The 16482-nt window shown below is 34.2% G+C and overlaps 1 protein-coding gene across 1 annotated transcript in view; it reads right to left on the bottom strand.

The window, feature by feature from the left end:
* LOC755576 (mediator of RNA polymerase II transcription subunit 12-like protein) overlaps positions 1-15393 on the bottom strand; it is a 70780-nt gene extending 55387 nt beyond the window's left edge. Inside the window, 4 exon segments of the mRNA XM_030981421.1 lie at positions 2001-2105; positions 11336-11374; positions 12502-12570; positions 15259-15393. Of these exon segments, the coding sequence (XP_030837281.1) occupies positions 2001-2105; positions 11336-11374; positions 12502-12570; positions 15259-15351 (306 nt within the window). The 5' untranslated portion in view covers positions 15352-15393.
* Positions 15394-16482: the final 1089 nt, after the last annotated feature.

The following is a 16482-nucleotide window of genomic DNA, read 5'->3' as shown; positions in this document are numbered from 1 at the left end:
GTTTTCAAGCCATAAAACCCTGAGGCTCAGAAGGTGTTTTTAAATCATATTTTTGAAAAACAAGAAACATCACAAAGAAATCATAAAACACACCTGTATCAAATCGTACAATATGAAGTCTCTATTCTTTGTATTTTCAAAAGACTAATCCACAACCGATTAAAGATCGAAAGGAACTGTAAAACAAAAAAGCTATGCATTTTTGAAAACACTGTTATTCAAGAAAACGAAACGTTTTATTTGAACTATGTTAAGATGCTACGATGTTATTTCAATTGATTGTGTATGATTGTTTGATTTGTTCAAAAGCATATATTTATCAATAAATTCATTTTACAACAAAAATTTTTTTTTTTTTTTTAAATCGTACAATACATGTGTGAAGGCATAAAAAACACTGTCCTGCCAATATTTGCTTACACAGATGCCACGCAAAATCACTTCACAAATAACCGACTGATTGCACTTGAATTTGTGTTTTAATACACCCATGGGCCCAGACAGTACCAGTAACAAAATTAAATCTACATTAAGTAGTCTTTTTTATTTTAAGATTCATATTAGGGGCATTTACAAGTACACTGCATGCACAATCCCAGAGCAGGAAATCTTCATAAGTAAAAGTTCACTGATGCCCCACAAAACGTGTGTTGAATTTAATACACACGTTTCAATGGGCTGCTGTCGGCGATCTTGTACTAGTGACGGTTTCATGAAACAACCCCCAGGGTTTTTTCTCACATTCTAGAGTTTTATTAGAAATTGCTAGGCAACCGCCCATAACAATGACCCCAAAAATGAATTTAAAAAAAAACACTACTGGATTGTGGTCTCAAAACATTGGTGAATTATTCTGTGTTTTTTTTTTAGCTCATCTGACTAATATGCATGCAGGGCAGAGACAAATCGGGCAAGCGCATTAATTGCACGCACACACACAAAACAGAAAGAGCAAACATAAATAATTTGTTCTGCTAAGTTCTATCACAGCAAATTTAAAATCAGGGTAGTCTTCCCCTTTAATTTTGAAGGACACATTATCTCAGTTTAAAGCATATCAGTAAACATGATTCAAATATACTGTAACGAGTACCTGTACATTCATAATTATCCTGGTACAACAAATGTTTATACCATAACACACATATCTCGAAGTGCCAATGTTCAAAGAGTTCTGGGGGGGGGGGCGTTTCACAAAACTTGTCATCAGTGACAAATGACAGTTTTTGTTAATACGCTACTGAAATCCTTGCTTCTGATTGGTTATCAGCGGAATTGTCACTGGTTTTTGTCATTTGTCATTGAAAAAAGGCTTTGTGAAACAGTCCCAGGCTTGTTCAGAAATGGCACAAAAAGTAACCCTGCATTAAAGTTAGAGCAATGATCGGATAGAATGATCGAATTGGCGGTTTGGCCCCCGATATCGGTATCGGATCAGCAGATCATGAGGAAAATCTGATAATTTTTTTGTTTTTAAACTGCCTCCAAAAATTGCCCAAATTTGACAATTTTGAGCACTCCGATTCTAGCCCATCAATCAATCAAGCAATTGATAAATTAAAGGTAAAAACCAGTATTGGAAACGCCCCAATTTTAAAAAAAATGAAATGGAAGCTCTTATTACCAAGAATATGTTTTGACGACTACATGATGATAACATTTTTGCCGGGAAACCGCCTACTACTTGATATATTTGGTAAATTAGTTTATCTATTGGCATGTGAGAGATAAACGCACGTGTCGCGCACGTGTGCGTATAGTCCCATATACATCTTTCTGTGTTCAGTGCTTGTAACTTTACGAAGACTGGGTCAAATTTCTTATCATTTTGATGATTCCAGAACCTAGCAGTACACACCAATACTTATATGCTAGATGATCAACCTTTTCTGAGCGATTCCACAACGTTTCTTTCACATGCAATCGCATGACCATAACTGGTCTTTATCTTTAATAATAAAATATATACTTTTCAGGGTTTAGGCCTTTAGAATACTTACCAGAAAGAAGTTGTCTTTGGATATTGGCTGTCTTTTCTTCCCTGTATCTTGAAACGTGTTGAGTTTCTGCTTCTCCGCTACTATTGCACTAAAATAGACACCAAACTAAAGAAAAAAGAAGAGGAAAATAAACAGGGAAACACATTCATAATTGTTATTGCTAGACTTTATGAGGGAGTACAAATGGCAAAAATATTAAATGGCAAAAATATTAAATGAAAAATAAAAGAGATACACATTAATTATTTTATTGCTAAACTTTATGAGGGAGTAACTAAAGACAAAAATACTGAAGGAAAAATAAAAGACTAAAAAGAGCAGCACATTAATTATTGTTATGGCTAGACTTTATGAGGGAGTAACAAAAGAGAAAAATACTAAATGAAAAATAAAAGAGAAACACATTAAATATTTTTATGGCTAGACTTTATGAGGGAGTAACTAAATGAAAAATAAAAGAGAACACATTAAAGTGACTTGGTAACATTGTTGAAGGTTGATGAAAAAATTGCTTAATTTTTGTATAAAATGTTACTTACTATATTCCTTCTACTGTACATACTAACCCTCTGACATGCAAAAAATCCTGAAAAAATTCTCAAACCACTATGATATCTATGGTTTTCTTTGAAGGAGTCGATGTACAGTATGACACCCTCTAACAGTGATTAACAGTAAATTCTCCCAACCATTTTTGAATTTTCCCAACAGTTTTTACATGAAAAAAAGAAAGACTAAAAAGAAAGGCTACAAACAAATCTGTCAACACATAAATGTCTGGAATGGAATGTAGAGCCATTTTATTGCTTTGTGACAATTTCCATTCACCTAAAATGTAATTAAATTGTAATAATATAGTTGGGAGAATTAAGTAATCGATCAGATCAGTTTTTCTCAATTTGTACCATGAATAATGGTCCGTTTTCACTCAGATTTTCAGATTATCTTTAATTGTACATCTGGCATTGAAGTCACTACCTTAGCACCACTATCTCTCATCTGAACAATGTTACCAAGTCACTTTAATTATTGTTATTGCTAGACTTTATGGGGGAGAAACAAACTATAGACAAAAATACTAAAAGACAAAAATACTAAATGAAAAAGACAAAAAAATGTTAATAATTGTTATGACTAGACTTTATGGTGAAGGGGCTGATGAGCATACATGTAGATGTTTGTGTCAAGAAACCGGCACCTTCACAGAGACAGTTAAAGTCATGTCACATGAAATATAAAGACTGTTGAAATTTGTTATCATATTACTATTTTTTTGTATTAACACTTGAGGGGAAACCAGACATCATGTTTTACTCTGGGCAAAAAATAAAATTGGGATACCAAGTGGAGGTACTTTCTCATTCATTTCTTTTGATATGATGATAAAGAAAAAATGTCTTTTGAAAAAACACAGTTTTCATTAGGCATAAAGTTCTGTCTTGTTTATCAAACATGTAGCTTAATGCATTATTTAAAGTTTGAAATTGTCAACCTTTCTTGCTCATCAAACATCGTTTAATGTAACCTGGAAATTGTCAACCTATCTTTTTTTGAAATCAATTCATGAGCATGTGAAGCACATCTTGAGAACATGTAAATGTATACATATTTGCATTTTGCACAGATGGAAATACCATATGTTGCACTAAATTTATTAAAAGAAGATGTGTTCCATGCACCTGTTTAAATGAACCCGTTATAAAAAAAATTAAAAAACGAGACATGACGCTCTCGTGCGCATACATAATGAGGTAATAGCAGACGGTGCAGTCTGGAAAAATGCTCAATCTAAAAACATGAGGCATTAATGGCTTACATGTACATGTACATGTATACTGTACATGTAGGTACCTAAGGGTCTTGTTTATTACCATAATATTTAATTCATAATATACACTGTTCATGTACTGGTATGCAGAGGGGGAGAAAAAAGATTAAAGATGAAAATTATACAGGGATATCCAGAGAAATCCAAATCACATCAAAATTGTGAACATAGTTTGCTGAATAGTTGTAATCACTATACATAATTGCTATAATTTATAACTGGTTTTTAAGTTTTAGCATACAAAAAAAAAATTCTTTTGAGATTCAAAGTTATCTATGCAGTCCAAATAGAATATTTTGATTATTCCCTGCCGAATCCGATACAAGTCATGTCCAGGAGCTTTTGGACTAACGTTCAGCTGAAAAAGGGGGTAGCCGAAGTAGAGCCATCAGAGTGTGAGCAAGCCGGACTGTCCCCTATTGTGATTTGTGAAAACCCTGCAGGCCACCGCTGGCTCGATGGCTCACAATGACGACTTTCCACAGATTTCAATGAGCTTTCAACTTTAAATTTTGTGCAAAATTGACCGTGTGCCAAAAATAAAATGATCTGTAGTATGTGCAACAGACTAAACCCAAACGTAAATCTTGATCATATACCAAGAATAAGTACTAAACAGAATGAATATCTCTTTTTAGATTAGCACATGGTCTACAAGTTCTTGTACAAAAGTTCAAGTTCAAGTTTTGACCAAAATTTTTAGTAAGTTTCACCATTTTTAGATGTGTTTTTATTATTTTTAATTTTATGCTAATGAAAATTGCAATGAAAGCAAGGATGAGAATCAGGAGATGTCTTTTGTTTTTTAAATTCATTAATGAACCTCCAAACAATGGAAAACAAGAAAATACAGAAAGATGTTTACAGATTTCTATTCATATAATTAATGAATACTATATTTAGCCGACATGCAAAATGTACACACTTTAAGATATTGTACACAAAATATTTCAGAATCCCTGTCTCATGAAACTATTGTTTACATTTAATAGCATTCAGATGTTTCTTTAATACATTTATAAACATAAGGAACAAAAGTTAGGAACTCATCTCATGTATTGTTGGCTTTTTTTTTAAAGTTACAGGTTTTAAAATATATTGCATTCATCAATTCTGATCCCATTTTGTGACATACATGTTTGTGTGTGTGTTGTGTTGCTTGCATGGGTTGGAATGAATGCTTTTGTTCTCTTGTGTACGAATGGCATGGAAAATACCAACAAAAGTGCATGATTCATGCATATCATGTTTAATGATGCAAGTAAACTAACCCTTGCGTAGTGTCCATAACACCCCTGTACCCCTCACATGTATGTGTTGCTGATTATAAAATTGTAATTAAGATAGTTTGTTCTGAGATATTGCAAGGGGATTATCCCTGGGGTAATGACTGCTCAATGTGAGATTGATGGAACTACATGTACATGTATGTACAGTAGGCTTGCGGGTGCACCATGTGAGAGAGAGAGAGGATTGAGGAGTCCTACATGTACATGTATACCCTGTGTCAAGCTTCATTTTTGGACTCCAAGTGCAAGGATTGTTTCATCCAGGGGCCTGTTTCATAAAACTTTTTATCTATAACAAATGCTTAATTTCTATGATAAACTTGCTCTCAGCCAATCAGATGCCTTGATTTCAGTAGCTTATAACAGTAGCTTGTAACTTTTCTCGATATCAAGTTTTATGAAACAGGGCTTGGTTATACGGACCACCAGTATGTATAAATTGTAAACATCTTCATGTTGGTTTCCAACACAGCCATACATGTACACCTGTAAGCCAACAAAAGAAAATTACAATGCATGGTGAATGTACCCCAAAGTGCTCATTAATTAGCAACATGCACTCAAGGATGGTAAGCCACAACATATTGCATTTTTCGGAATTATCTATCCAATGAGGTATTATTGGTATACATGATACATGTACGTACATGTATGCATGATTGCTCTGGTGATAACCAAACAGTGCACATTTTGTGGATTTTTCCATTCTTTTTCTAATTTATTAATCCGACGTTACAACTGTTAGCGAAAAATGTGTTTTAACTACATGTACATGTATAAAATGGTATTGTAATAATGTATTTCAAATTTCTTTGTTTTTGTGGGTAGCTGCTCTGAGATGTTCAAAAATTGTTATGATAGATAGGTCCTGCAGCTCATATATTAAGCAAATAACTACCGTTGGTGAAGGTGATGGGACAAACTATCACTTCCGAGGCGATCTGGATGTAGCTATCTTTCCGAAGATTAGCATGTGTACAATATATGGACTTCATTGTCATTGTTTATTTATAAAGCCTAAAAATGGTGCAATGCAACATTGTAAATCACTTTTGAAAGATTAATCATTAATTCATGAGAAGATATTCCATGTATATGTAGTATAAATAGTCTAATTAGCATAATAATGTATTTAGCATATATGTGCAATATGTAATAATGTTACTAATCTCAATCCAGGAAGTCTGAAAACATGGATATTACGACTTTTCAAGGGTTTTCTATGACGAGGAATCCATTTATGACACCAGTTTTTGATTCCAAGTAATGCAATTGTCTTAAATAGCACAATGAGCATAATGAGCTAATTAGCATGTGTACAATATATGGACTTCATTGTCATTGTTTATTTATAAAGCCTAAAAATGGTGCAATGCAACATTGTAAATCACTTTTGAAAGATTAATCATTAATTCATGAGAAGATATTCCATGTATATGTAGTATAAATAGTCTAATTAGCATAATAATGTATTTAGCATATATGTGCAATATGTAATAATGTTACTAATCTCAATCCAGGAAGTCTGAAAACATGGATAATACGACTTTTCAAGGGTTTTCTATGACGAGGAATCCATTTATGACACCAGTTTTTGATTCCAAGTACTGCAATTGTCTTAAATAGCACAATGAGCATAATGAGCTAATTAGCATGTGTACAATATATGGACTTCATTGTCATTGTTTATTTATAAAGCCTAAAAATGGTGCAATGCAACATTGTAAATCACTTTTGAAAGAAAAATCATTAATTCATGAGAAGATATTTCATGTAGATGTAGTATAATTAGCCTAATAAGCATATATGTGCAATGTGTAATAATGTTGCTAATCTTCATCCGGGAAGCCTGAAAACATGGATAATATGACTTTTCCAGGAATTCTGCCAACAGCTTGAGCAACGTCGGGCTTGTACTCTCAATGGTTCTGGCTTTGGTAAACATAGACAGATCATAGTTCGCATTGTTGTATTCAACATCCCTGGCCTATGTACGTACCTGTCTCACCACATCATCAATTCCATCATTATCATCTGCTTTAACCATCTTCAGTGTGTTTCCGACAGTCTCTCTAAATCCAAGGACTGAAGCCCAGCCATCAATGCGTATGATGACCCCGTCATTTCCTAGACATTTCATGAGGTTCGACAACATTGCCTTAAGACCAAGATAACCACCACATTGGACATACAATTTGTGAAGCTAAATAGAGTCCCAAATAATTGATATTCTACATATATGCTAATTAGGCATATTAGTAAAATAATTACATATTAAGCCAATGGCATTACTTAAAAATAAAAACTGGTGTCACAACTAAATCCCTCATCATGGAAACCGCCGGAAAAGTCATATTATCCATGTTTTCAGTCTTCCTGGATTAGGATTAGCAACATTATTACATATATGGCACATACAGTGTATATGCTAATTAGGCTAATTATACGACATCTACATGGAATATCTTCTAATGAATTAATGTGTAGTCTTTTTTTAAAAGTGATTTACAATGTTGCATTGCACCATTTTTAGGCTTTATAGATAAACAATGACAATAAATTCCATATATCGTACAAATGCTAATTAGCTCATCATGCTATTTTTAAGACAATTGCATTACTCAAAAATAAATATTGGTGTCATAAATGAATTCCTCGTCATGGAAAATCCTTGAAAAGTCACATTATCCATGTTTTCAGGTTTCCTGGATTAAGATTAGCAACATTATTACATACTGCACATATATGCTAATTAAATGATTATGCTAATTAGGCTAATTATACTACATATACATGGAATATCGTCTCATGAATTAATGATTAATCTTTCATAAGGGACTTGCAATGTTGCATTGCACCATGTTTAGGCTATATAGATAAACAATGACAATGAAGTCCTTATATTGTACATTATTATGCTAATTATGCTATTTAAGACAATTGTATTACTTAAAAATAAAAATTGGTGCCATAAATGAATTCCTTGTCATATATAACCCTTGAAAAGTTGTATTATCCATGTTTTCAGGCTTCCAGGATTGAGATTAGCAACATTATTACATATTGCACATATGCTAATTAGATGATTATGCTAATATGGCTATTAAAAAAGTTGCCCAAGGTTGCCAAGCTGGCAACCAAGTTGAATTTACTTCAATACCCGTCTAGAACACAAATCAACAAAAAAACCTTGTACTTATCAACTTTTCCAGGTCATGTACATGGTATATGGTACCGTCTACTGGACTATTAGTGCGCTTTTGGATAAGCTTCGGTGAAAGTGCGTTGCCCTTTGTAGATAGTACCTCTACCTTCAGTAAAAGTGTGTTGCCCTTTGTAGATAGTAGTACTATCTACAAAGGGCAACAAACTATTTGCTTCTCCCATCAATGATGGGCGAACTATCTTTGATCACATGATTTACTTATGACCAATCGTAGAGCAAGATTCTTAGTATGTGGAATATCATTTCTGCTAATTCAAAATGAAAATTGTTTCAGACGTTACAAAAGTGTTTGCAGAAAATGAGACAACTTTTTTCAATTTTTGAGTATATTTCTAACATTGTATCACTACTATAACCTAATGATATTTGTTGTAATATAATCACTTGGAGTAACTAATAAGCGTATACAAACCATATCAAATCTCATTAAATTATTGTTCTAGTGGGTTAAATAAGGGTCTACATGGTTTCAGAAGATGAAACGTCTGAAACGCTGGTTTCAATTGCACTGGTCCATCACCGTACAGGAGACAAATCAGATTACTGTTAACTTTTCCACCCATGCTAATTAATCATCAATGTAAAAAAAAACATACTGTTTGTGGCTAAATACATATAGTTTGTGGCTGAATACATTTTTTAGCTCCAACCAAAATGAAATGTCAATTTGGGTTACAAAATTATATAACAATATGCTCTTCATGGTTTAACCTCATGCACATAATGCAAATTGATTGCTGTGGGAGATCCATGCTATAAGAAAATGTTGCAACTGATTTCTAATTCTTTATATTTGAAAGCATATCAGTACTACATGTAGTTTACAGAGGGGATTAGACTGCCCTGCAAGGTCACTGGACCGGTGGTTATCTCATCAACTCAGCTCTAAGTTAACATAAGAAAAAGAGGATCATGGGGGACCAATGGTAACCGATTAGGCATGGTTTGTTATAGAGGGCGCAAGTAGCTACAAGTAGTGCAGTGGGCCTTTAAAATATCCAGGGTCTCAAATTTAGCTATTTGGTCATAGCTATAAAAAAAAACAGAGCCATAAAACAAATTTAAAAAACAAGCGAATGGTGAACGAATTCTAGGAAGCTTCAAATATTACTGGTAGAAGGAATAATACAATGTATACTTTTGATTGATTGATTACAAATTCATAACTCTCTTGTTCTCCTCTTCTCAAACCACATGCAAGCTCATCGTTTTGTATTATTTCCTGTACCCCCAATCTCTCACCCTTTTTTTGGCATTGTCTACTCATTGTATTGTGACAGTGTTCTCCTATCTTTGTCATGTAAAGTACTCTCTCATTTCGTTTTCGTCTCTGTAGGCATCCCCCCTCCCTAAAATTTACTCTGGTGTAATCTGAGCCATATTTTGAAGCATTTCCTGACTATTATTTGATTTATTTCTTAAAGAATTTTGAGTGAGAATGAATAAAAACCTGGATCAAAATTCAAATCTGTTGCTTTTACATATCAAAAGCCCTCATGGACATGGACTACCCTTGAATTGAGGCTGTCATATTAGGTACATATACATAGCCACAATGAGAACAAATAGATTGTTTAATGAATGACTGAAAACATGCATCATTTGCTATAAACAACATCACTCCAAGGACATTGTTATTTGATGCAAAAAGAACTTATTTCAAGATTATTTTGTATCATTTTCACTGACAAATAAACCTCAAGTTTAATAGGCTCACTTTAGCGCACACAGAGATAAGTGCACTTACCTCTACACGCGTCAATGTTTAGTGCTATGCATTTATTCATTGACTCACACAGTATATGCAAATTAACCTCTACACGTACTGCTGCACATCACGTAGGCTACAGTACTTAAAAATTGTTTGACTGTACTGGAAAATAGTGCAGGCTTTTTATGAAAAATGTTGGATAGTCTCAGTAAATAAAGCAACATTTGACTGATCATTTTATAAGTATCCAGGAGTGAGCTGTTTGATAAAAGAATGTTGCCTTATGGCCATTCTCTTTTGCGAAATCAAAATCTTTTGTCATTCAAAAATTTGTTAACATAAAGTATAAAGCATGTCTCTGAAGTTTGATTTGTAAGTTTGAAAATAAGAATAAGAATTCAATGCTGAGGAATGAATCTTCAGTTTTAAAACAAGCGATTTCCCTCATTTTTGAAGACGCAGGAGCTTCATAGACCAGGGGGGGGGGGGTTCATAAAGCCATTCGTAAAGTTACACAAGACTTTACGAACGACTTATATATGAAAAGCCAAATGGGATGCTCAATCATTTTTTAACTGCATCAAATAAAGTTGAACTGTGCAGATGTAGATTAACATTCTTATTATAACAAACATTTTTAATACAAAGTATATTTTTGCGTTAATCTAATTGAGGTTATTGGAAATATAGTCACACTTTGTGAAAACATCAGGAAAAACTTTGGGCATCCTATCTGGCACTTCATATACAAGCTGTTCGTAAAGTCATGCGTAACTTTACAAACAGCTTTATGAAACACCCCCCTAGTGTGTATCTTTTTCTACCCTCATTGGTGTACCCCAAAATTAGGAAAAAATTAAAGTCAAGATGATGTGTCTTCTACATAATGCAGTATGTAGGAGACAACATACATTGTATGTTTAATTTCAACAACCATATTTGACTTTTGGAAAATGAAGATTCAAAATAAATCAAATTTGTACCGATGTTCATATACAGTGTATGGTGGGCTTTTAATACTTGTTGTCGTTGAGAACAATATATACATGTACACCAATCAACAGAAGCCCTTTAATGGTGTTTGTTCTATAGTGCCAGAAGCCCAGAAATAATCAAGGTCATATTGTTGATGTGGAATATTGGGTGTGAAGAGAAATGTACATCATTGCTATTTTTGTAATTGATTAACATTTTCATACAGACTACATACATGTATACTGTACATGTTTACACAGGCACACTAAAATACACAAGTATCGGTAATGAAGTGGAATACATTACCTTATTTTTGTAGATGTTGCAGTTTTTTCCTGTCCCGTACTGTAATAAGAGAAGATAAAGACAAATTAATGTAGGTTACAATATTTGCAATGGCAATTCCCTCCCTGTCTATCTCCGTCTCTCTCTCTCTCTCTCTCTCTCAAAAGAATAAGAACATACTAACATACTTTACTGTTCACAAGAAAGTGAGTATTTAAGTCATTTTTTTCAACATTTCTTTTCCCCCTCTCCCTCTCTCTTGAATCTTGAATCTTGAATTTGTTGCACCCAAAAAGCTACTAAGAAAGAAACAAATTATATACACTGTAAGTGCAGGAATGAAGCAATGCATTTTTCTTGTCATTCGAGAGAGAGGGTCTCAGCTGAGCTGAAAAAGTGAAACTACCTTTTAAACCATTTTGAAAAAGAAATACATATACTAATTTGGCCATCCACTTAACTACAGTGTATACTAAAATATCATTTAAACACAGTCTACTGTAGTTAAATTGAACAATATATTTTTTTGTATTATTTAGAAAATTTGAGCAGGCATACAGAATTACTCCTTTTCCAGCAGCTTTTCATTAAAAACGTTTCCCGCTTTTTGTTCAAATTAAGTCTTCTCCTTTGTGTTACCTCTGAATACATATAAAAACTATAGGCCTTTTTTATCAACATTTCAAGAGCAATCCTCTCATGCTTTCACTATTACTGCTCTCATTCCTTGCTTCAATGGTTTTCTACACAAGAATAAATGAATGGAAAATAAAGAAAAATAAAACTAAATACCACTTCATCTTGAGACCCATTTCATATTATCGTACACCTCTCTTATTTGCTTTTAACCTTTCTCACTTTTCAGAAAAGAGCTGAACTTATCTTTTGTTAATATTTACCCTATTTAAAAAAAATGCTAAACTTTCGAAACCAGATGGTTGTTGATATACTTTTCATGGTAATATTCATTCAGATTGTGTTCATTCAGATTAATACTCAGGGCCATAAAGAAAAGGAGTGTTTCAATCACTTGTTAACGATTTGGTATTAGAAATAAGACAAATGAATAAACAAATAAATACGACTTGCTTTACTCTCCTTCCATTAATTGAAAACATATAAATATACATGTACTGTACACTGTACATGTGAATTCTGATATATAAATTGTTGAAGTGAAAACTTACCTCATTTGAGAGACTGTGAGGAGGTCCATTGATGAAACCTTGCTTCACATTTACAGTTGTCAGCTCATCCTACAAAGAAAAGGGGAAAAATCAGCTAATTTGGTCAAAAAATGTTTTTATGAATGCTCTTGTACTGTAGTCTTGTACACGTAACTGTACAAGCTCCAGTATATGTTGTGTATAAGCGCAGTCTAACCCTGTAAGTTTGGGCTCTGATCGGATCGGAAGATCAGAGCGACACCCTCGCACCTTTGATCGGTATCGGATCGGAAGATCGACCCAAAAAATCAGCTGATTTTTTTTATTTTTTTTTAATGACGAAAATTTTTCAAGTTTTTGGCTTTCAAATGCTCGAAAAATTCATGGTTGGGATTATTTTGTCATTTGGAGTTGTTGTAGACTAGACTGTTTGTTGATATTTAGTGCCTTTTCAGGACTTTGAAATTAATAATATTGGTCTAAGAGAAGAGGCAAAACATGCGGGCCGCCACATGACAAAATAATCCCAGCTATGAATTTTTTTTAAAGCATTTGATAGCCCAAAACTTGAAAATTTTCGGCATTAAAAAAAAAAAATTCTGCCAATTTTTTTTCGATCTTTTTTATTGATCGGCGATCAGAAATTATTATCTGATCACCCCTGATCGGCTCAAGATCGGCCCCCGAACGGATCATCTGTTACAGGCCTAGCACAGTCTAACACTGACATTTTGTGATGACAAAATACTATAGTTCAGTGGCAGTGGCAGTGCGCTTATCAATTCGCTTGCATACGTCATCTATTGGAGTGAACTAATTAGTGCATTAAAATTTATCTTCCAGGCCCACATCACATCTTAGTGTTAAATTGCACACTACATAGTACATGTAAGACTGCAGATTCCTTACCAACAGATTTAAGGTCAAAGCTTTTAAATGTTAATTGTATGCCGGCAAGGCATTATACTGTCAACAGCGACATATGGAAGCAAAGCCCAACGTTTCATATCAGTTTTTTTAAATATGTTGGATGGGTTAGAATGGGAGGGCAGAGGGCTCAACTGTTTTCAAACAACAAAGCTGGTTTGTATGGCCCAGCATTTGAAAGGGAGATTATAAACGTAACCCATTCGATTACAAACACATTTTTGGGTGTGCGGCAAGTACGGCCTGGCCTTGGACTTGTTGATGTCAATAACATTTATGATAAAACAAGACGCAGCAAACACAAACTTTTCATCATCATGATCCACATAATCTGTAACAAATAAGGTACATTATAATGAGTCTATATCCTGCTATTGCAAAAGTAAACAAAAATTGAGAAAAGGTCTAATTTCAGCCATTCGAGATTTAGCTAGCAACTACCTAGACCGAAAGCTTCAGTCTCTCTAATCGTTGGTTGTTCCACTGAGACTACGTCTGGCTCCACTAGACCTCCGATTATAGAGACTGAAGTCTGGGGACCTCTTTCTGTGAGGCACTGTACGGAACAAATGGTTCGGTTCGACCGGACCGCGATGAATGAGATATGCAACAAGATTTTCACTCTTTACATCCTCATAACTGCTGCAATTATAACACAAATTAAAAATAACATATATACAGCTTATTTGACTTACGATAGCTTGCTCATTTAGATCCTAAATTAATGATTAATCCGAGAAAGTCTCGTCAACATTATCCGTCTTGGTGTTAGTTGATGAATATTCATTTTTTCTTTTCGAACGTCCAATAGCTACCGTAGCTACGTACGAGTAAGCCCAGCTTGACCAACGAACTCCCACAAAACGAGTGCTCTGATTGGCCATTTGGCTATGTTTTGGTAGGTTGACCCGGAAATACTTTGGCCGCCGGGTCATATAGCCCTATGTTCCGAGTGCATGAACGTTCGGAGATACAAAATGGATAATTCATATAAGTAAGTCCGTAATTTATCCATTTAATATTGAGTTATCAAATTTTGATAACTGTAATTAGGACGAATGACATACCGACCTAATTTACATCTGATTTAGAAATCAGGAAATTAGATCTAAATAAAGAAAATCGGGGAGAAAATGTCGTGGACGAAAATATGCACATATAGGCCTATAGCCATCCCCACGGTACGAGATCTCTGGGTTGCCATCTGTATTGGGGAATGACAACAAATGTCAGTTTTATTAAAGAAATGACCCAAATCAGATGGTTATTGCTGTCTAGCAACTACCAAGCCTCGAAAGGCAATCTCCCATGTCGAAAATAGCAAAACATGAAATGATGAACGAGTCACGAGTGTGCAGTAATGATTTATAGCTTCTTATTCTTAATTTTTAAAAATGGGGCACGCAAGTCGTAAAAATTAAAATGTTAAACTCAAACTTCAAGGCAAGTCACTTTTTCTTTTAAAAATTACAATCTTCTTCAACTTCAAGTTCTTGCTCAAATTTTGATTCAACTCTTGTGAGTTTTGAAAAAGTCTAGTGTAGATTTTATTAGGTTTCAAGTAAAATCAAATCTCAGATGCACAGACTTGTGTTATGCTCTATATTCATACAGATGTAGCTCTCTCTCTCTCTCTCTCTCTCTCCTCCTCCTCCTCCTCACTGCAGCTGCAATCGTGCTTGCTCGGGCCCGCTCCTCGCCCGACGCCAGCCGCTCAGCTCACCAACAAAGTGAACACGGTAAGCTTCACACCGGAACCGGCGTAGAGATCAAGCGATCATTTTCGCAAATGAAATATACACATTAAATCTTAGAATTCAGATAGTTTATTAAAATATATAGATAACATACCTCTTTCTGTTTCGGATCCTGAGGATAATAGCCAGGGGGTCCAAGTTTGGGCCGTTTTAATTGCCTCAATTCATGTGGCAAAAGATGCGTCATCTTGCCAGATTCGATGAGCTGAGCTCCTCTACTCCAGCAAAGTTAGATCCAAATTCGTATAGAAATTAAAGCTATGGTAGCGTCGAAGTAAAAAAAAAAAAAAAAAGGTAACTATCAGTCTCTGTCGACATCATTCAAGTTATTGTTTTTGTTCTTTTCTTCACTGTTAATTTCTGAGGGGGACGGGGGCACTGACGTACTGATTAGGGGTGGTTTTATTATAATTAGATACCAGTGATTTACAAGTGTTGCTGAAATGACACGATTTTTGTTTTGCCCCCCCCCCCCCCAAGTTTTTGCTTCAATTCAAATTCAAATTCAAACTTTATTCAAACAGATAGGATCATTCTCAATTTGTGTACATTGGATAACAAATTTCAAATTTATAGTGTAGATAATTGAGTATAAGAGTAAAAATAACAATGACCAGGAGTGACACAAATTAACATACTACTGCATGTCTCATCTGAAATATAATACAGGGATGGAAATAAATTATATTACTCGTAATACCCTATACAATTTTCCCCTTTTTCCCCTTTTCTTTTCAAATAAGAAGAAGAAAAAATACAACATGATAATAAGACAATATACATATATATGTGTTTATGATTACCAAATTTAGATGATCCCGACAAGAGATTAATAAAAATGGTAAAACACAATCAATGATCTACTAATTTCGTATATGGAGTTCTAACACATAATAGACAATCAAAATATATTAATATATTAATAGTACTTGTATAAAGATAAATAAAAAACAATACTTGAACTTTGTATACCATTATACATACATACACATATGGACCATATGGACCAATAACATTTGAATTTGAATTTGAGTTTGAATTATGTATTTATCTATTTTATTATTTATTTGAAATTAAAACGGAGGAGGGGGGTGTAATGTGTATGCTTATTACGCCACTGGCTGGAGAGGGGGCGCAGGATATTTTTACCCATGTTAAGCGACTACGTCCTTCATATTGAAGAAAATGATGATCGCAAGCCGCCACATAATAAGGGATGCAATCTCAGGTAGAGTCATATTTTGCTAGAAAGGGTGGGCATTTACTGCCCTTTAAAGGTACTATGTCCCATTTACAGGCCAACAAAATAAAAAGCTTA

This window comes from Strongylocentrotus purpuratus, unplaced genomic scaffold (genome assembly GCF_000002235.5).
Source record: "Strongylocentrotus purpuratus isolate Spur 01 unplaced genomic scaffold, Spur_5.0 spur5_scaffold_12, whole genome shotgun sequence".
NCBI lineage: Eukaryota > Metazoa > Echinodermata > Echinoidea > Camarodonta > Strongylocentrotidae > Strongylocentrotus > Strongylocentrotus purpuratus.
Note: the sequence above shows the minus strand (reverse complement) of the source record. Positions and strands in the feature narration are given on the sequence as shown.